The following is a 23,735-nucleotide window of genomic DNA, read 5'->3' as shown; positions in this document are numbered from 1 at the left end:
GCCATTCTTTGTATGCAACAATCATAGAAATTGACTTTTAAATTTAATTCATATTTATTTTGTTTTTACTTATATGTGTTTTTTTGCTTCCCCTAAATAGAACAAAAACTCCTTGAGGGAAAGGACTGGCATGTTATAGATGCTTAATAGATACTTGTTTAATGCATTAATAAATAAATTATTAATTAACTATCTATAGAAATCTTTCCAGGAGGGACCCAATGCAATTTATTCATTTCAACAAATATTTATTAAGTGATTGCTGTTTTTTGTAAATATTTAAATATCCATTTAATACATAATCAGGTCTCTGTTTTCCATCTCATTCTACATGCTTAATGCCCAAGCTCCAGAAAGGTGTTTTTTTTTCCTTAACTACTATCTAGTTGGCAAAACTTCACAATTAATTAGCAAAATAAATGGGGCAAGTTGGTGGAGGAAAGACAGCAACTTGCTTGAGCTCTCTCCAAGACTCTTCCAAATACCTTCAAAATAATGCTATAAGAAAATTCCTAGAGCAGCAGAACCCACAAAAAGCTTGGGTGACCTAATTTTCCAGCCAAAGACAATTTAGAAGATTGGCAGGAAAGGTCTGCTGTATCAGGGTGAGAGTGGAGTGCAGCCCAGGGCAGGCCACATCAGTGCAAGACCAGGCTGCACAGACCAAGCCAAAGCACAGACCCAGCCACAGCCACAGAAAACCAGGAGTTGGACTTGGGAGTTTCTGAATCAACAATGACAGTAACTGCTTCTGGAACTTAGCCCACAGACAGTAAGGGGATCAAACAAGTGGCCAGAAGGAGATTACAGGGATCTCTTTGCTAGCACTGAAGCATTATTTTGTTGTTTTGCCCATACTCTGATCCTGGTCATGGTTTTGGGGGGAGGTCCCACGTTGGGGAGAGCACAAGCACACAAGAGCTTGCAGAAACAGTGGAATGGGACTCTGTTCATAGTTCCAAGAAAGAAAAGCAGGCCTCTGGTTGCTTACAGACCAGAACACAGGCTATAAGAGTAGTAAATACACCTCTCCTTAAATCATATCACCTTGTAAGAACTAAAAACTTATACATTCCTAGAAGTAACTCAGGAAACAGCTGTACAAACCCCCTGAAGATTGGGACAGTGCACCTTCCACCCTGGAAGCAGTGCTCCACTTTAACAAAGAGTCAATAGTCAAAAAATAGGCTGGGGAAAGAAGCAAACAGAAAAAAATGCTGATCATAGAAAGTTTCTATGGTGACAAGGAAGATCAAAATACACACTCAGAAAAAGATAACAAAGTCAAAGCTCCTTCATCCAAAGCTTTCAAGAAAAATACAAATTGGTCTCAGGCCATAGAAGGGATCAAAAAGGACTTTGAAAATAAAGTAAGAGGGGCAGCTAGATGGCACAGTGGATAGAGCACCGGCCCTGGATTCAGGAGTACCTGAGTTCAAATCTGGCCTCAGACACTTAACACTTACTAGCTGTGTGACCCTGGGCAAGTCACTTAACCCCAATTGCCCTGCCAAAAAAACAGAAATAAAAATAAAAAATAAAGTAAGAGAGGTAGAAGAAAGAAATGGAAAGAAAAATGAGAGTAATGCAAGAAAATCATGAAAAAATGTCAACAGCTTGGTAAAGGAGACACAAAAATACTGGAGAAAATAACACCTTAAAAACAGAATAAAGTCAAATGGTAAAAGAGGAACAAAAAGCCAATGAGGTAAAGAATGCCTTGAAAAGCCAAACTGGTCAAATGGAAAAGGAGGTAGAAAATCTCTCTGAAGAAAATAACTCCTTAAAAGTTAGGATTGAGCAAATGGAAGCTAATGACTTCATGAGAAATCAAGAAACAATAAAGGAAAACAAAAAGAATGGAAAAAAAATAGAAGACAACGTGAAATATCTCATTGGAAAAATATCTGACCTGGCAAATAGATACAGGAAAGATAACTTGAAATTATTGGACTACCTGAAATCCATGATCAAAAAAAGAACCTAGACTTCATCTTCTAAGAAATTGTCAGGGAAAATTGCCCTGATATTCTAGAAGCAGAGGGTAAAATAGAAATAGAAAAAATCCACCATCACCTTCTGAAAGAGATGCTAAAATGAAAACTCCCAGGATTATTATTGCCAAATTCCAGAGCTCCCACCCAGGTCAAGGAGAAAATACTGAAAGCAGCCAGAAAGAAATAATTCAAGTCTTGTGGAGCCACAGTCAGAATAACACAAGATTTAGCAGCTTCTACATTAAACAATTGGAGGACTTGGAATATAATACTCCAGAAGGCAAAGGAACTGGGCTTAGAACCAATAATCACCTACCCAGCGAAACTGAGTATAATTCTTCAGGGAATAAAATGAGAATTCAATGAAAAAGGACTTTCAGGCATTCTCGATGAAAAGACCTGAGCTGAATAGAAAATTTGACTTTCAAATACAAGACGCTAGAGAAGCATAAAAAGGCAAACAGGAAAAATAAATTATAAGGGATATTAAAAGGTTAAACTGTTTATATTCCTACATGGGAAGATGATACTTATAACTCATAAGAACTTTCTCATTGTTAGGGCGGCTAGATGAAGTATATTTAGAGAGAGGGCACAGGTGTGAGTTGAATATGAAGGGATGATATCTTTAAAAATTAAAATTAAAGGGTAAGAGAGGAATGCACTGGGAGAAAAGGAAAGGGAGAGGTGGAATGAGGTAAAGTATCTCACATAAAAAAGCAAGAAAAAGCTTATGGATTGGAGGGGAAGATGGAGAAGATGCTAAGGAGTGAATGAACCTTAACTGTCATCACAATTGGATCAAAGAGGGAATAACATAACCAGTCAATTGGGTATAGTAATCTATCTTACCCTCAAGGAAAGTAGTTGGTACAGGGGATGGGGGGAGAAGATGATAGAAGGGAGGGCAGATTGGGGGAGGGAGCAGTCAGAAGCAGAACACCTTTGAGGAGGGGAAGGACAAAAGGGAATGGAGAATAGAATGAATAGCATGGTGAGGGAGTAGGATGGAGGGAAATTCAGTTAGAAATAGTAAATGTGAAAAAATTTTGAAGCAATGGTCTGATAAAGGCCTCATTTCTCAAACACATAGAGAACTGAATCAAATTTAGTAAAATAAGAACCATTACAAAATGGATAAATGATCAAAATATATGAACAGTTTTTAGATGAAATAATTAAAGCTCTCTAGAACCATATGAAAAAAAAAAGCTCTAACTCACTATTCTTTAGAAAGATGTAAGTCAAAACAATTCTGGTTTACTACATCATATCTATTTGATTAGATAATAAGACAGCAGAGGAAAATAACAAATGTTGTAGGGAATATGGGGAAAATGACACATTAATGAACTATTGGTGAAGTTGTAAACTAATTAAAACATTCTGTAGAACAATTTGGGACTATGGCCAAAGGGCTATAAAACCCTGCATTCTCTTTGACCTAGCAATACCACTACTATGCCAGTATCCAAAAACAGATTTTAAAAAGTTAAAGGACCTATATGTGCAAAAATATTTATAGCAGCCCTTTTCTGGTGCAAAGAATTCAAAATTAAGGAGATGCCGATCAATTGGGGAATGGCTGAACAAATTGTGGTATGAGATTATGATGTAACATTATTGTGCTATAAGAAATGATGAGCAGGATGCTCTCAGAAAAAAACCTGAAAAGACTTACATGAGATGATGCAAAGTAAGATGTACTATATACAAAGTAGCAGCAATTTTGCAAGATGATCAGCTGTGAATGACTTGACTATTTTCAGCAATGCAATGATTCAAGACAACTCTAAAGGACTTTTGAAAAATGCAATCCATCTCCAACAAAAGAACTGATGGTGTCTAAATACAGATTGAATCATATTTTTTTTAAGTTTCTTTTTCTTAAGTATTTTTTATGTTTTCTTTCACAACTGGACTAATGTAGAAATGTTTTTCATTACTTCACATTTATAACTTATATTGAATTGCTTACATTCTTAAGGGGGTATGGGCAGGGAGGGAGGAAGGGAATTAGTAACACAAAGTTTTAAAAATGGATGTTAAAATTATTTTTACGTGTAATTGGGGAAAACAAAATTCTAATTTTTTAAAAAAAGAAATAAATGGGCTTAATAAATAAATTATTAAATTTTAAAAAGTCATTGCTATGTACAAGTCACTGTTATGTGGGTTGGGAATACAAAGAAAGGGGAACACCATTGCTGTTTTTAACAAATTATGATCTAGTAGAAGAGATATGACAAATATAAGAGAAGTATAAAGTGAGATAAAATATAATGTGTAGCTAGATTGGCACAGTGGATAGAGTGCTGGGCCTGGAGTCAGGAAGACTCATCTTCCTGAGTTCAAATCTGGTCTCAGACACTTACTTAATAGCTATTTGAACCTGGCCAAGTCACTTTACCCTATTTTCCCAAGTTTCCTCATCTGTCAAATGAACTCAAGAAGGAAATGGCAAACCACTGCAGTATCTCTGCCAAGGAAACCCCCAAGTGTGGTCATGGGGAGTCAGACACCACTAACAAAATGACTGAACAGAATGTGTTAGGGGCAAATGAGAGATTCTGATAAAGAAACACATGAATATTCTAAAAAGGAAAAGAATACTCTAAGATGAAAGGGGTTGGGAGAAGAAGAAGTAAGACCAGTAGGAGAAGAATCAGTTACAAGTGGTCTCCTTGAGGACAGAAAATCATTTCCTGAATGACATGGTAAATAATGTCAAATCCTACAGAAAGAAAAAGCTAGATTTAATTCAATTAAAATTTATTAAATACCTCTATATTCTAGACACTCAAGAAAAAAACAAAACCTAAAATGAAATAGTTTCTGCCCTCAAGGATCATTCATTCTCTTTGTAGAGGCAACATGTCCTGAATACATTTTTGTATAAAAATAATGACTACATGTTGTTTTTTTCCCTTCTACTATATACCCATAAATTCCTTAATTTTAAATCAATCTGGGTTTGGAACTGGCTGAATTCCCCAATAACTTTACAGAGAAGTTCAAACAAGCAAAACAAATGAACAAATAAAAATCCTTCAACAAAGCCCAAATCTCTTCATCCTGAAGCAGGGAATGTAAAATAACTAACTATTCTTTTGCTGTTGTTCAATCATTTCAGTTACATCTGATTTTATGTGTTTCCATTTGAGATTTTCTTGGCAAAGGTATTAGAGTGGTCTGCCAGTTCCTTCTCCACCTTTTTTTTTTTTTTTAACAGATGAGCAAGTGAGGCAAACAAGGCTAAGTGACTTGCTTAGGATCACACAGCTAGTATTTGAGGCAGGATTTGAATTCATGAAGATAAGTCTTCAAGATTCTAATCCCAGTGCTCTTTCTACTGTGCCATTTAGCTTCCCCAACTAACTAAAGTAACTAGTTCCTAAATAAATGTATAAAAAATACCTTTAGAACAAAACTATTTGTCTATGTGCAGGGGAACTGCCCAACATTTCCCCCTCACACCTACTCAAACAAAAGAAGCCCCATTTCCCCTCTGTTCCCCATTTTATCCTTTCCACCTTGTACCTTAAGATTAACCTCAGATTATGTCCTTCATAATCCCAGGCCATATTTGTTCCTCAGAGTCCCTATGACTCATTAAGAGTGTCTCCTTAGATCTTTAGTGGAGAATGAAGACTAAGAATGAGAAGTTTAAATTTGCCAATTAACAGCTAATTAGTGTACACTTTTTGTGGAGCTGTGAACTGGTCCAGTGATTCTGGAAAGCAATTTGTAATTATGCTAAAAAGTGACTAAAATGCTCCTACCCTTTAGCTCAGCAGTCTTGCTACTAGGCATATACTCCAAAGGAATCAAAGACAGAAAAATCATATATACACCAAAACATTTGTAGCACTTTTTATAGTGGCAAAAAACTAGAAGCTATGTAGGGGCCTATGGACTGGGAAGTAACCAAACTAAAGTAAATGAACATAATGGAACATTTTTACATTGTATGAAACAATGACTATGAAAAATTCAGAAAAGCAAATGTAGATATATGAACTAATGAATGAAGAAAGCAAAAGAAATTTTATGTTTCTATAAATGTGTATGTGTACATATATGTATATGTATGTATGTGTATATAATATGGTTAGCTTAAAAACAAAGTAATGGAATAATTCAAAGTTAATTCTACAATAATTTTTCTTGTTATATATTGAAATGTATTTGCTGAGGAATCTTAAATTTGTATCAAAATTAAAAATTGAAATAGAAATAAATGATTTTTCTCTTATATTAATAAATAATTATTAACTGAGATTAAGGTTTTCCCATTTCTATTTCCTCATTCAGAAATTAGCACCTTGTAGGTTATTCAGAACAGGGTTCTGAATGATGAGATTGGATTTAACCTTCACCTTAGTCTTATTACAGACCCTTTCCAATTGGGAAGTTTAGTTCTGATTAAAAAGTAAAATAATCTACCCCAGGTAAATTCCAGCCCACTGTATTCTATTCAGACAGGTTTAGGTGGGAGGTAGGTCACTTTTGTATAGATTGTCAACAAGTGGGAGTAGTCTGGTTTGGAAAAAAGGATACATTCAAAAAGAATACCAAACTCACTCTTCTCTAATCCTGTGGTCATCAACCAATTTTCTAAATAATAATTTTGTCTCCTTTGTAGATTTTGTCCACCAGGAAAGAGGAGCCCTGTATAGATTACCAGATCTAGTTATCAGGGCAAATATGCCCCAGTTTGTAAATTGATGAATTCACAAATTGTCTTTTTTGTTTTACAAACCAATACAGTATGGCATGTGTTAATAATAATTAATTATACAGAATCTAATCACCCTTAGTCTGAATTTACATAAACCCCTGAAGGAGTGGGACATAACATAGAAGGTTTTGTTATCATCTTAATATGAATAGCTCATAATCAGACTTAGAATTTTAAAAATCTGGCCTAGCTTATAATATGAGGATCTCAGCAAACATCCATTAATATTATCATAAAACATCACAGAACTGTTATGTATCTTGTGGGAAAAGATAAAGTAAACTAATGAACTGTAAAACACAAGCCTAAGGCAACATTGTAAGTGGAAATCTGTTGCTAGTGTAGAAACTGGAATGCTGATTCAAACTGAGCCTCAAAGGGTAGGTTTATCTTGATAAGGTCACCATTTATTCAAGGGGTGGATATATGTATGTTTATAAACATATGTACATACATATGTGTATAAATACATACGTGTTTGTGATAGGATAAAGGAGGAAAGGGAGAGGAGGGAATCAAAGTAATTTTAAGTCTATAAGCTTGGAAGCTATGATAAAAGCTCCATTATGATTTATGATGAGAATAATGTTGGGTGGTTTCTGAGGTTCTAATGTAGCCTGTCCCAGAGTTTTATAATATAAAGTACGATCATGAATTATATTAATTCAGATGAAGATGAAAAGCTACTGAAGGAATATTCTATTGATTTCAGCAGACACATACACAATCCTATATCATTATTCATTCAGAGTGATTGGATTCTGTGTAACTTTATACACGCTAACCTATGTTATAATAGACTGATTTATAAAATAGTAGGACGATTTGTCAATTTTAAAAAGTGGAGTATATCTGGCCTGATAACTCTTGTTTTTGACACTTAGATACAGAATTGTATTTATCAGTTTGTTGTTGTATTCTTACTTCTTTTCCGTATAGCTTTGTCCCATCTCTCAATTAGATTATAAGCAATTTGAAGGGAAGTACTTTTTTTTTTTGCTATTTCCTTTGTAATTCCCCATAATGACTTTTACAGCATAGGTACTCTACAAATATAATTGGCTGATATCCCTCAACCTGTATATTTTGCACTAATTAAAACCATTACTTAATAAATATTTTGACTACCACTATGCACATTGCATAGAAATATAGCATTTTGGACATCTCATAGAAAAGAAATTTCTGAGTACCAAGTGATGATGAAGTCCATAAGCAGTATTTGCTTTAATTCTTAAGCATGTATAACTTCATCCTGAGGTTACTCCTTCTAACAATGAGGATTTCAATTATTCCATGTTGTGTTAGGTCATCTAATGAGTTGTTATGGCCTTCCAAAAGTCATTCCCTGGTGGTCAACCCTCTGGTGATGAGCTATTCCATATTTAGCAGGGCTAGTCTTCCTATAATAGACATAAAGTCTGTTGCCAGGTCTATATAGTCTATCAACATTGACAAATCCAGTAATACCCAGATGTACATATACTTATTCCAGAAGAATATAATTATATTCCAGGATAATTATAAAGTCTAACATCACTAAATAGAGCCAATTACCCATATTAATGTTGAACTCTGAGAGGATTGCACACAAAGACCATGATACCCCTAGTATCATAGAATCATAGATTTAAAGCTAAAAAAGACCACAAAGGACATGCAAACCAACACCATCATTTCACAAATGAAAAAAACTGAGGCATAGAGAAGTTAAGAAATTTACCCAGAGTTACTTAGCTAATAAGTATCTGAAGCAGGATTTGAACCTGAACCTAAATATAATATACTATCCACTAAACAGGAGGAATTTTTGACAACTCACAAAAAGACTTAGAGAAAATTTATGGACTATTCAAGATGCAGCTTATTAAAATATATATTGACACTCAGTCTAAATCTAATCTTTCCTGCCAAATTGGTTCCCCATAATTCAGAATTCCTCTACCAAGAAGCATATGCTATATCCCTTTGACCCAAAGAGCTTATATAATCCAGTTGTGGGAGAAAATGTATAAACACATAAAATTTAATAATAAATTTTAAAATAATGATTAAAAATCAGAGGGTGAATCAAACATGATAACTCGATATAGGGCATGAGAGAGAGGAAGGAGCCCAATGGAATTAAAGCTTGTTCACTTTGGATGTAAAAAAAGTAGTGGTTACATTACCTAAATTATTGAATTAAGGGTAAGAAGCCACTTTGACTGGAATGATTAGGAGTTTGGTTTTAGATGTTGTCAGAAGTTATGGTTCCATGTTTAAATAAAGCTTCTAACTCTGAAGACCTTGTGATGAAGGATGCTGTCCATCCCCAGAGAAAGAACTGACAGTGTTCGAATACATTGATGGAAGCATACTTTTTTTTTACTTTATTTTTCTTGAGGGTTTTTTTTTGGTCTACATTTTATTTCCACAATATGACTAATATGGAATTATGTTTTGCATGACTACACATGTAAAAAAAGTGTCTAGCAGATAGCCAGAAATATGAGACTTGGGAGAGAGATTACATATGGAAATAAAGACTAGGTAGGCAGCCCCATAATAGTGGTTACAACATGAAAGTGCATGAAAATGTGAAGAAATAGGGAAAAATAAGAGGAATAAGCCAAAGATCAAATCTTCTTGGACAATAACCCTATTTAGGTAGCTTTCTTTATGATTCTTTCCTAGTCCTTGTTCATCATGAAGGAAATGGGATAAAATTCAATTACATTCAATGAACATTAAGACAACTTGAGGGAAAAAAAAATCCTCTAAATTCCATTCAGTAGGAGGTACCAGGGAAGTTTCAAGGAAATACTGGCACCTGAGCTCACCATTAAAGGAAGAGTAAAGGAAGGCTTCTTTTTGCTTTTAGCCTTGACTTTATTATGACTAAGAACCTGAACAAAAGGAGATTCAAATTATAACATTTCTGTAAAACAATTATATTCTCACTTTGCTAAATAGATTAAGCACAAAGAAAAATGTAGCTTCTCAATATTATAAAAAGTAAAAGTGTTTTACTTATACACAAAGATAACAGGTTTGATCTTAGGACATCAATATTTCCTTTGAAAAAAATCTTATCTAAGCATTACATCTTGTTTGTCAATTGAAGACAAGTTATTTCTCTATGGATGAAATTAAATTCATTGAAAATAGAATTTCCAGGAGCATCTAGGTGGTGCAGTGGATAAAGCCCTGGACCTGGATTCAGGAGCACCTGAATTCAAATCTAGCCTCAAACACTTGACACTTAGTAGCTGTGTGATCCTGGGCAAATCACTTAACCCTCATTGCCGTAAAAAAAAAAATAGAATTTCCAATCAAATTATCAGTAAGAAAAACTTAAGCAGTGTGTAAATATTTCCAATGTTTTTATCTTGCCTCTGTGATCTGTTGATCTGGTTATAATGCTATATGGTATGCTCTATTAAATTACTCATTTAAGTCTTTTTCAGTTATTATTATCCCATTTGACAGCTGAGATTTTCTGATCATACAAGTAGTATCAGGGGCAGGATTCAGATCTCCTTGACTTCAAGACTAGTATTTTATCCATTACAACACAAATACTTCCTCTCCTTGATCTCGAATTTTCCCAAAGGGTCACATTTTACCCAGTATACTCCCTAATATGTATTTCTTCAGCACAATTTAAATAATAAAAATTGGCAAACATTACAAATGCTCTGACATTGCCATACAGAAGAGAGCAAACTGTTACTTTTCATAGCTCATGTGGAAACATATAAAGTGATCAACAATCTTCATAATCTATATTAGTGAGACATGTATTATTTAATATTTGGGTACTGCGATATCTTAGAATGATAGAATTACAACCAAAGAGATAAAAGAAAATGGAATTGTTCTATGTGAGCCTTCCAAAACTATTGTATCAAAATACAGAGAGGAACAGTGAAGCAAAGGGGTTAATTTTCCAGTAGAAAGATTTACTGTGTTCAAGGCAGATTCCTAGATGGAACCTAATTCATGGTCCTATGCACTAATGCCCTTAATTTTAATTATTCATATGCTTAAATGTTGCCAGGAAAATCCTTACTATGATAAAATGGAAGTCTTTCATATCAGTTCCATCTGTACTAAGGATCTGATCTCAGTAGCAACAGTGCAAAGACTTCCAATAATTGGGCCTGGTTATTCCCTCTTGGCTCCATCATGCACCACTTACCCCTGAGGAATGAACAGCTATTGATCCCTTGGCCTAGTGACAGACTCTCTTCCCCATATCTTCTGTCAATCTAGTGATTAAGTAATTTGATTTTACTTTGATAGACAAATACTGCACAACCCCAATTTATTTTTAATTCCTACAGCCCTTAGTGACTGGCAGTTGCAAATAAACACTATTAATAAATCATTAATCTGTAACTAAAGAGCAGCCTCTTTCAGGAAGACTTGCCAATTGCATACCACAGAAAATCTCAGAGGAATATTTGTCATTCTCACTGTTACAATGGACCAGAAGAGCATCCATTTGAGACAGCTCAGCTAAAGTCTGGGAGAAAAAAAAAAAAACACAAACCACAGCAAAATGACTTCATCAATTGATAACTGATGTTTTCTTATTTGGAATAAACACATAAAAAGGAGGGGACAAACCCTTAATGTCCTGGTTCACTAATAAGCACTTGATGGAGTGTAACAAAAAAGCGGATTTGTAAATGCTATCTGAAAGAGAGATAAGCTAGAACTAAAAAGGGCAGGAAATTGAATGTGTTCTTCTCTCCCACCTCTACCTTCAGTTTGCAGATGAGTTTGGAAAGGTCATTCACATAATTATTACAGTAACTGGTCCAAGGCCTCTTTGGCTAGACTGATCTGATTGTGTGTTAATGGCTGGAAAAGCAAGATAAGGAGGGTGTAGAGAAAAAAAAAGCCTGGAACATTATTAGCAGACAGGATTGTTTTATTAGATAACCTCATGTTGCTTTATAGCATAGGGCTTTTCTTTTATTTTTTAAGCATAATGCCAAATTTGCCCTTCCACATGGAGTCATTTAAGCATTAGCAGCCAATTTTTGCTCTTCCTTATACTGGTGGCTATGCATAGTATCCAATAATGTATCAGGAGAGCTACAAAAGTCAAATGACCTGAATGGAAACTTTAATTGATCTGATTTGCTATTGCTGAATGGCCTAAAAACACCTATCTTACCATTCATTTGACTGTCTAAATAGACTATTATGTTCCCTGGTGGTACTTCTATTTGACTTTCATCATATGAATTAGTTTACAGTTTAATAGTTAAAAGAGAGATTTTAGAAATTTTTATTTGGGTGTGAGATTATTTTATTTGGGATTGGAAAACAGGTGCCGTGAAACCAGGTCTAGTGCTCTTACTACTCTACCACACTACCTCTAGGTATCATATGTTTGTGACAATTTCTGACATAGTTTATGTATCAGACTTTTATTGGTGATATTTGATGCTAATCTTTTCCTCTCTATAATTTATCTTCTTACTCTATATTCGCAGATTCTAATAATACAAAAGATTTTTAATTCTATATAATCAAAATAATGTGCTTTTGTTTTTGAAGATTTCCTCTATTCATTATTTGGTTAAAAATTCTCTTCCCAGACATAGTAGTGAAAAGTACCAATTCCTTTCTCTATTTTTTTGAGTGATGTTATCTTTTATATTCAAACACTGAATTAACTTGAAACTTCAAGTCACAAATGGTATAAAGTATTGGTATAAACCTAATTTCTGCCAAATTATACTTTCCATTATACCTGGAAATTCTTGTCCAGAAGGGAATCCTTTCCCAAATAATTGATATTCTTGTTTATCAGACATTGAAGTATGATTTTTGATTACATCTGTTTCATGCTTATCTAGTCTAATCTGCTAATCTAATACTCTATTTTTAACTATTCCTAAATGGTTTTAATAACTACTACATTACATAGTTTTAAATCTGATAATTCCACAGCAGTACCCTAAACAAATTTCACTGGACCCTACCAATCCAAAAAGTTATGACCCTTGCATTACTAGATCTCACACACTATTATAAAGTACTCATGATCAAAAATATACTATCCATACATTTTCTATTTTACTTGATATTCTAGGCATTTTGTAATTCTGAGTGAACTTTGTTTTTTTTCTAATTCATAAAATTACCATTTCCATAATCTGATTGGTATAGAATTAAATTTATACATTAAAATAGTATCTCTACTTTTTATTATATTGGCCCAGCTCAACCAAGAGCAGTAAACATTTCTCTATTTGTTTTTCTTTGTTTCTATAAAGAGTGCTTTGTAGTTGTATTTATATAAATCTTGTGTGTCTTTGTAAATTAATTTTCAGACACTTTTTAAATTTTGGAATCTGTCTTTTCATTTTTCCCTCCCCAGTTAGTAATATATGGAAATGTTGAATTTTGTAGATTTGTTTTGTATTCTACTACCTTACTAAAGCAAGTGTCTCAAATTATTCCTTCACTGATTCCTGCAATTTTCTAAACAAACTATTGTGTCATTTGCATCCTATTTGTTAATGTTCACACCCTTATTTGGTCTGTTTTCTTATTGCTATAGCTAGAGTTTCTGGTACTATAACAAGTATCAAGAGAGGCACCTTGTTTTACCCCTGTTTATTCTGAGAAATCTTCTGGTGTTTCTTCATCATATATAATTTTTCCTTCTATTAAGTGTTTTTATAAAAATTACATTTAAGAAGGGTTCTTTCATATGTATACTTTTTAGGTTTCATTCAAATAAATCAAACCTAATTATTTTTTAAACATTGTCAAAGGATTTTTCTAAATCTTTTAAAATAATCATGTTTTTCTTATTTTGTTCCTTTATGTTAACAATTATGCTAATGGATTTTGTAATGTTTAATCATCTTCATATCCATGGCATAAATCTTCAGTAATATTAAAAATATTTTTGGATGTATTGCTATAGTTTCCTTACAGGGATTTTACTCAATATTTGTACATCAGTATTCACTAGTGAGTCTAGTCTACAGTTCCTCTTTGTCTCTTTCTAGTCCTTATTGCCTCCATTATTTAGAAAAAATTTGTAATATATATATATATATATATATATATATATATATATATATTCATTTGTCTTTATATGCTTGATATAATTCACTTAGAAGTCCTTTGGAGGCACTTTAGGAAAATCACTTTGACATGGATGATATATTGGCATTGGAAGAACAGTGTGTCCTGGAAGCAGCACCACACTTTAAGAAAGAGTTAAAAGCCAAGAAATAGTAAGCCAGGATGAGTAGGCAGAGTAAGCAGAAGACCATCGAAAACTTTTTTGGGGCTAAGGTAGACCACAATAAAACCTCAGAAGAAGGAGATATTAAGAGGAAGACACTTGAGTCAGGGAGACCAGTCAAAAGGCTATTGCAATAGGAGGCAGTTAGGTGGCACAGTGGATAAAGCATCAGGCCTGGATTCAGGAGGACCTGAGTTCAAATGTGACCTTAGACACTTGATACTTACTGACTGTGTGACCTTGGGAAAATCACTTAACCTTCATTGCTCCCCCAAAGGATATTGCAATAGCCCTAGCAAGATGGCACAAGGACTGGTACCAGGGTAACAGCTCTGTGAATAGACTAGAAGGAGACTACCATGTTATATGAGACTGAAAGAGTGGAAGATGATATCAAGGGAGTTGGAAATAAAAAGAAGGGAAGAAAGAGATCAAAGCAAATGGTCTTTATTTTCTCAGTAAAGTATGAAACAAGGTCCTCAGCTTAGAGAATAAAGGGAGAAAGAAGTGTGGGAGGTTTGAAGAAAGGAGGAAGGTATTATGAAAGTAGAAAAAACAAGATTTGGTTTGATTTCCTTGCAGGAGATTGGTTCATTTAAGACCTATAGTTCTCATTTTATTAATGTGGGTATTTTATCTATTTTTTAGTTACTGATACATTTCCATATGGTGGTAGTTGTTATCTTTTAGCCCTCAAGTCATTATACCTTCTTTTTCAAGGAGTACTGTATCTGATTCATAGACATTTTCCTCGTCCCCAATTCCTTCTCTTGCATTTGAAGACCTCAATGCATATGTTGATGTTCTCCAAAGACCACTCTTGGCCTATACTTCTAATCTACTTCAGCTACACAAAAGGATAACAATGCTTTTGATGTTGCCATCACCCACAATAGTTCCAATTTCATGACAAAAATTCTGGCATTCCTATATTGTATCATAATATTTCCTCATTTAAGCTTCTCTGTTACTTTAAAACTTCATACATATTCTTTATCTTTAAAATGATATCTAAACTCTATCCTTCAGGACTTTCTAAGCAACTCTGCTGACTTCATTTTCATGTTCCTAATTTCAACAGATATTTAATCATTTTAACTCTATCCTCTTCTCTACTCTTAAAACCTTTGCTTTCTAATCCTTTTTACCATTCATACCTTGTCAAACCTCAACCTTGGATTATTCCCATTATCTGTCTCCTCTGCTCCTAGTCATAAGATAATGAACAAAGCTGGGGAATTCTAGCAACTGAGCTGACTATGTTCACTATAAGTTTCTGTTATCCAATTTCAACTGTGCCCTCAGTGAAGCAAAAGCAATCCTTTTACTCCTTCTTAATTAAATGATCCTACTCTCCATAGATGCTGGTAAAAACCCTTCCTCCTTTCGTCAAACCTCCCATACTTCTTTCTCCTTTTATTCTCTAAGCTGAGGACCTTGTTTCATACTTTACTGAGAAAATAAAGACCATTTGCTTTGATCTCTTTCTTCCCTTCTTTTTATTTCCAACTCCCTTGATATCATCTTCCACTCCTTCAGTCTCATATAACATGGTAGTCTTTCCACAAAGCCATCCCCTTTACCTCTACCCTTGTTTCTCTCCCCTCCTCTTTTCATCAAAAAACTGCCTGTCACCTACATTATCCTCATTTTATCTCTAATCTTCAACCTGTCTCTAGCCTTGCTGTATATTAACAGGTCCAAGTTTGTCTCTTACAAAACCTTCATTAGTCCCCACTATCCTCTCAAACTAAATTGTCGTTTGTCCTTCATTCTGGAAGAGGACCATGACATCTCAAACTACATAGCACATGCCTTAGAACAGCTATACCAACAACAACAAAATACTTAAAGACAGGCGCACCAGACTGTCAATACTGCCACTCCTAGATCCATTTCTCTATTTGATTTTCTCCTGGTTCATGGATAACTTGTTCAAGTTTTAAGCACCAACTTTTGGAGGTAACCCCTTGGTAGTATCCTGTCGAGACTGTTCCTAGTCACTGCCTTTTAAGATACTATTTACTTAAAGTGGTATCAGTGAATTGTTTGATTTACCCAACTAACTTTTCTCTCAAACCTGTATCTTCCATCTAGCAGATCTAGAAAATGATATATTTTAGTTTTGAACAAAACAACAACAAAAAAGATAAAAACAAAAAGAGAAAATTGAATGGAATTTACAAACCATATAAGGTCACTGAGTTTGACTTTGATTCTTGCAAAAATTCTTGAATATATTATTAAGGAAATACTGAAGATCTAGAAAAGGAAAATATGACCACAAAGAATCAATATGACTTTATCAAGAACGGGTTATATATTACTATTGTTATTTCCTTTTTTTTTTTTTCTGGACAGGGTTACTAAACCTGAACATCAAGGAAATTCTAGAGAGGTAGCTTATCTAGATTTTGGAAAAGTGATAAAATATCATTCTATTCTTGTGGGCAAAGATAGAGAGATGTGGTCTACCTTAGAGGTATCAGACATATAACCTATGGGCTACCAGTAACACTCTAGAGTGCAGTCTAGATTAAAATATTATTGGGAAACATTTAACAAAAGGAACAAAAATACAACAGAACATAGATAATGTTATGATACAGTTTTATGGGTCAATATACACCTGCAATATAATGATGCATGAGTTAATTGCCCCTGTTTCTATTTGAGTTGTCATCATTGGTCTATATGATACAAGTATGGATCCAGAGCAGCATTAATGACTGGGTTTCAAAGGTTGTCAATAATCCATGTTAAATTGAAAGATTTCCATTTTAATGTCCCAGGAATCTGCTCTTGGACTCTCTTTTTAAAATGTATTTTATAAGTTATCTAGATAAAAAGATACCTAGTAATAGCTAGAAGGGATGCTTAATATACTAAATGACAGGATCAAAAAGGGATTTTGACTGGCTACAAAAATGAATCAAACAAGCTGACATTTAATAGAGTTGAATATAAAGTAAAAAACACAATGTAATGGAGGTTTGGCTAGAGAACACTTTATCTGAAAAAAGATCTTGGGTTGCTAGAGGACCCAAGGCAGGTGAGAAGACTGACATATTGGTCAGAAAATCTTATATCATTGTGGGCTGCATTAAGAATGATATAATTTTGGAGGATAGGGAGATCATAGTCTCACTGATGCTCTAAATTGCTCAGTTTGCTTCTGTAAGATTGTATTCAATTTTGAATGCTACATTTTTTGAAAGGACCTTGATAAACTGTAGAGGTCCTAGGGGAAGGAAACCAGAATAATGAAGGTCCCTAAGTCCATGCCTTATGAGAATCATTTAAAGGAACTGGGGCATTTGTATTAGAAAGGAAAGGGTTCAGAATTAAGATAGTAGGTGTCAAATATCTGAAATGTTGTCATGTTGAAATGGACTCTTTTTGAACCTCTAGAGCAGAGGTGAAGAGGCATTAAGAAGCCTCTTGATAAGAATGAAAGAGGTGAATATAAAAGCTGAGTTGAAGTTTAACAACAACAAAATAAACATTAATATCCTGACAACTGATACCATTACTTCTTGGCAAACAGAAGGAGAAGAAATGGAAGCGCTGTCAGATTTTATTGTTGTTGCTGTTTGTCGTAGGTCAGATTTTATATTCTTGGGCTCAAATATCACTGCAGATGGTGACTGTGAACATGAAATTAAGGGATACTTTCTCTGTGAAAGGAAAGCTATGGCTGATCTGGATATCATTCTAAAAAGCAGAGACATTGCCTGTCCAACAAAGGTCCACATATATAGTCAGTCAAAGCTATGGCTTTTCCAGTAGCTATTTGTGGCTGTAAGAGTTTTATAAGGTCCATAAGGAAAGAGTTCTATAAGTAAAGCTGAGCTCTGCAGAATGTTTTGCTGGAGAAGACTTTTTAGAGTTTCTTGGGTAACAAGATCAAATTAGAATTAAGGAAATCATTAAATAAATTAATTCAGGCTATCCACTGAAAGGTCAAATACTGAAGTTGAAGCTTAAATACTTTGGTCACATAATGGGAAGATGGGACTCATTGGAAAAGACCCTAATTTTGTGAAAGATTGAAGGCAAAAGGATAAGGAGACAGCAGGAGATGAGATGGAGAAATACTGTTTTGGGAGCAACAAACTTGAACTTGGAGAGACTGAGAAATAGCAGAGGATAGAAGGACCTGCAGTGCTATGGTCTATGGGTTCATAAGAGTTGGATTCATCCAAACTACTAAACAACTACAAAGCAGAGGTCAGTAAAATGACCAGCATCCTGGTTTTATAAGTGCTCTTAGCTCTCAGGTCTTACTGAAACAAATGGCAAGCCAGAATTGGCTCAAGAGCTATAGTTTGCTGACCCCTTATCTAGAGGGAGGAGGTGGAAACAAGGGAAACAAGTTTCAAAGAGGCAATTTTAGACCTGATAAAAGAAAAGCTTTCTAATAATTGAAGCTTTGCAAAGAAAAACAAAGAATGATTTCCTCAGTAAGCAATGGGTTCTTTCTCAATGCAAGTCCTCTGATAAAGGTCACATGGCCACTTGTTGCTCATACTTCAATGGTATTCTGATTTGAACCTAAGTTGTACTATGAAATTAATCTAGATTTCTCTTGCACTGAAGGCCTTTCCAACCTAGAAATTCTGTGATTCTATGATTTACATCTCTATTTCATAATGTACTATTCTATCACCCAGGTGATATTCTTTGTTCTCTCCTTGCCAAGAAATTTTGTGATCCTTTTGATTACTTAGGGAATAAGGTTTCACTTGATATTTTTTTTTCCCTTTGGTCTGGACATGCAAATTAATTAGTGTATATAACTCCAGATGACAAATCTCCCTCCATTTATGGTTTTGCTACTTTAAGTCTCTAAACTGTTTCTTAGGGCACCAAGAAAATAAAATTACTTGCATAAGGTCTATTAGCATACTGTAAAAACCCTAACCAGACGAAGCACATTTCCTCTATTTTGTGTCTACAGACCGATATTTAGCTTTATTCACAAATCTTAATGCTTTTAATGAGCATATCTTCTAGTAACACCACTACTATGAACTAAAGTTCTGTTTTATGGAACACTGTAATATTAATGAGTATTGAGACATGTCTGTACCAATACTATAGTCCAATTTAATTCAACAAAAATTATTTAGCACTCACTATGGGATAAGCACTGGCCATACAAAGACAAAACCAAAATACTACCTGCCCTCAAGGAGCTTACAACTGGACTTTTCAGAAGACAGACTCCAAATCACATTATTTTAAAGAAAATATATTTTGTGAGTAATCATGGTGTTCCAGTGACAGGGAATCAAACCCAAGTATTAATCTACTGAGGGTTTCCCTATCAATGCCAATCCCATCCCTTCTATGTCCTGTTCATTTCTCCATTTCGAACATAAGAGGAATAGAGGAATAAAGTAAAATAGAATATTAACAAAGGAAGATGTATGATTTGGCTGATGGCTCTTGGGATGAAGATAACTTTAAGGATTAATTTACTAAATATATTTCATAACTTTCCAAAAGCAAGTGGTTCTAACTTATTAAGTAAGCCTGCCCTGGGAAAACATTATTTTTGCTGTATAAATCTAACTCTCCAATTTGTTCTCAATATGACTTCTCTCCCCCCTCCCTCTCCCTCTCCCTTTCTCTCCCTCTCCCTCCCTCCCTTCCTCCCTCTCCCTCTCCCTCTCCCCCTCCTTCTCCCTCTCCCCCTCCTTCTCCCTCTCCCCCTCCCTCTCCCTCTCCCTCTCCCTCTCCCTCTCCCTCTCCCTCTCCCTCTCCCTCTCTCTCTCTCTCTCTCTCTCTCTCTCTCTCTCTCTCTATATATATATATATATATATATATGGGGGGGTTAGTACAAATACTATTGTTTAAGAATTAACTAGGGGACAGCTAGGTGGTGCAGTGGATAAAGCACTGGCCCTGGATTCAGAAAGACTTGAGTTCAAATCCGGCCTCAGACACTTGACACTAGCTGCGTGATCCTGGGCAAGTCACTTAACCTTCATTGCCACGCAAAAAAAAAAAAGGAAAAAAAAAAGAATTGTTTAATTTGGGGTTGTGGTAAACCTTTGGCATCAAGTCAAATATCTTAAGCTATGATTTAGGTACACTTGAGTGTTAAGCCTGCTAAATGTTACTGAGATTAACAGATATTTTTAAGTATACAAGATATAACACAGACAGATGTTGAAATCAGACATTTCTCTATACTATTTAATTTTCTGTTTTCAGAAATCACTCATTCACTAATGTCTGATTTTTTAGTTTCCTAAAATACCTGGTTAAATATTACTTTGATATACATGTTCAAAAATATTTATAGCTGTTTTTTTGTAGTGACAAAAACCTGGAAACTAGGAAAATGGCCATTATTTATGGAGCAGCTGAACAAATTACAACATATGGAAATAAAATGATAATGTTTTGTTCCAAGAAGTGCGGAAAGGGACAGTTTCCGAGAATGAAACAATGTTATTGGACATGGCCCATGTGGGAATTTCTTTTCTTTGACTATCCATATTTGTAACAAAGGAAAATATTATCTTGATGAGTGTTAAATTCTTTCACTATGCTATTCCACACAATATTAGTTAAAAATATTCTTTGCTTAGAATAATTGTGGAATATTTGCCCACTCAGATTAAATAGAAGACCTTTTTTTTTTTCTCAAACTGGTAATACTTTGGTTAAAGTAAAACTACAATTGGAATTTTCACCTTAGGAGGAAGTTTCATTGGGATCATTTTATCAAACCATTTTATCTTTCTAACCCATAATTGTTTGCAGTACTATTTCTCAACCATGTGTTATAATAACTTCAATAATCACTTGCTTTTTTATGTAGCTCATTTAATCCCTAAACAAATGTTTTGGTAGTTCATCAACCAGTGAAGTAAAATGATTAGGAACACTGATACACAGAGATACAATTCAAGCAAATTATAATTATATGGTCTAGAAAGGACCTTGAAGTCTCACTGCCCTCAGTGATATGATGTTGAAAATAAATAATCATGCTCTAATCAAAGATAATCAAAATTCCAAGCCCCCCTCCAACTTCCAGCATATGTATTGTAAACAAACATCACTGATAAGTTTCTGTACCTTTGCAGAAAACAAACTATTACAAATGTAAACCTGAAATAGAGCAGGGCAGTTGGGTCTGCTATAAATCATCTTCCTGATTTTTTAAATGATTAGGTGTTTTACATGGAGACAGCTGCTACTATCATTTTATCATTATCTCAGAAGATGTAGAAGTAATCATGGGATCAGTATAACTATTATCATAATTAGATACTTATGATTTTTCAAACATTTTCTCATTATTTCTTATCAGAATCTGCATATTAGCTAGAAACTGGTTAGCAATATTATCATCTTAGTTGACTTCCAATTCGAAGATTTATGTAAAAGCTAAAGGAAACAATAGTATAAAACATGATCATATTCACAAGTATAAGTGCACATAATTCTATGAAAAGTTGGCAAATATATTTGACATCTCCTCATTTACTAGGAAAAGTTCACTTCTTATGTTGAAAAGAGGACATGCCAGAATCATATACATTACTATCCTTGTTAATCATTAGCCAAGGAGTTTATAATTGGTTACTTAGTCAATTTCAACTTGTCAGTCTTATTAAAAACAAACAAACCCCAAACAACTAGTATATACCTATGATGTTCTGGGAAAATGAAAGCCAACAAAAAGAGCTGAACCAAAAATTGCATATATCACATTTTAATAAACAATTTTGTCTAATTATCAAAGAATATGTACTTACTTGCCAAGTGCAAAACATTCCATCTTGACTGTTGTTCCCTTAGCAGCTGTAACCATGAAAGGAAAATGGACCTCAATTTTCGGCTCATATTCTCCCATCACACCTGGGAAATAAAGAATGATCTTTAAAAATAAAATTAATGTCACAATTTTTCTTGAAGCCTAAAGATTTTATTTTGTAAGTGTGCAGTTGCTTTTTTTTTTAAACAGCAATGAGGGGAGTGCTAAATTGAGTGAGCAGTGACTCAGAACAATCATGTAATTACAGAATCACAAAATGTCAGTGTTGGAAGGGAACTTAGAGCTCTCCTGATCCAACCCATGCCCAAATAAGTATCCTTTCTAAACATGCCTGACAACTGACACCTTCACCTTAGCCTTTTCCTCAAGCCTTCTAGTGGTGCTGGTAGGGAATTGGGATGATGTGAGGACAATAACATTGTAAGCCCTATTTGCTAGGTATGTTTTCTTTTGTGATGGTGAATAATTTCAATCATGTCTGACTCTTCATGACCCTATTTTGGGGTTTTCTTGGCAACAATATGGTAGTGGTTTGTCATTTCCTTCTCCAGCTGATTTTACAGATGAAGAACTGAGGCAAACAGGGTTAACTGACTTGCCCAGGGTCATTGTCCTGTCTTAGACAGGATTTGAACTCATGAAGATGGGTCTTCCTTATTCCAAGCTCAATGCTCTATCTACTGTGCCACCTAGTTGCCATCCAGATTTTCTTTATATAAGGTCTAAATTTTTCTCTTCATTTTTCACTCATTAGTCAAACTCCTGCCCTCTGGGGCCAAGCAGAACAAGTTTAATTTTTCATGTGACAACCCTGCAAGTAATTAAGGAAAGCGATTGTGATTCTAAGACTATTCTTCTTCAGACTAAACAATCCAGTTCCTTCAATGAACCTTATATGGTATAATCTTGCAATTTTTCACCATTCAGGTCACCCTCTTCTGGATACTATTGCCTTTTAAATGCCTAAAGTACATTCACAACTCTATAAAGGCTGTATGGTGGAATAGAAATAACTGGACTTGGAATCGGAAGTCCTAGGATCAAATCCTGCCTGTGACACATTAGCTGTGTGAATATGGGAAAATTCCTTAAATTCTCTGTTTATCAGTTTCCATGTCCAAATAATGGAGGAAATAATATTTATATTACCTACCTTATAGAGTTGTTATTATGATAAAATGAAATAATACATTGGCAAACTTTAAGGAAATATATATTTATATATACACACACACACCTATAGACACATATATATCATATACACACAAATTATATAAAATATATATATCAATAATAGTTATTAGGGTGATGTGTTAAAATAATAAATAAATCCCCATGATTATTATTCTATTTTCTTCTTTTACCTTATTCCTCCTGAAGAGTGTTTTGCTTCTGACTGCTCCTCCCCTAATCTGTCCTCCTTTCCTTCACCCCTCCCCCCTCATCCCCTTCCCCTCCCACTTCCCTGCAAGTCAAAATATATTACTATACCCACTTGAGTGTGTTTGTTATTCCCTCTTTGAGTCAATTCTGATGAGAGTGAGGCTCATTCACTCTTCTTCTCCTCTGCCTTCTTCTCTTCCACTCCATAAGCTTTTTCTTGCTTCTTTTATGTGAGATACTTTGCCCCATTTGACCTCTCCCTTTCCCTTTCTACCAGTGCAATCCTCTCAACCTTAATTTTATTTTAAAAATGTCATCATGGGGCAGCTAGGTGACACAGTGGACAAAGCACCCACCCTGGACCCAGGAGGACCTGGGCCTAAATCCAACCTCAGACATAAGATGCTCCCCAACTGTACAACCCTGTGCATGCCCCCCCAACCCTGACTTCTCCACAAAAATCCTGATAAACAAACAGTAAATGCTATTAAAGATATCATCCCTTCATAATCGATTCCAACCTGTGCCCTCTGCCCAAATTTATTCCTCTG

The 23,735-nt window shown here is 34.6% G+C and overlaps 1 protein-coding gene across 1 annotated transcript in view; it reads right to left on the bottom strand.

Annotated features, from left to right (window-relative positions):
- Positions 1-23,735, bottom strand: part of CNTN5 (contactin 5) — a 1,623,595-nt gene that overhangs the window by 373,756 nt on the left and 1,226,104 nt on the right. The window contains 1 exon segment of the mRNA XM_043997073.1: positions 21,782-21,884. Coding sequence (XP_043853008.1) covers positions 21,782-21,884 — 103 coding nt within the window.

Source organism: Dromiciops gliroides, chromosome 3 (genome assembly GCF_019393635.1).
Source record: "Dromiciops gliroides isolate mDroGli1 chromosome 3, mDroGli1.pri, whole genome shotgun sequence".
In the NCBI taxonomy this organism is placed as follows: domain Eukaryota; kingdom Metazoa; phylum Chordata; class Mammalia; order Microbiotheria; family Microbiotheriidae; genus Dromiciops; species Dromiciops gliroides.
This window is presented reverse-complemented; position numbering and strand designations above follow the sequence as displayed.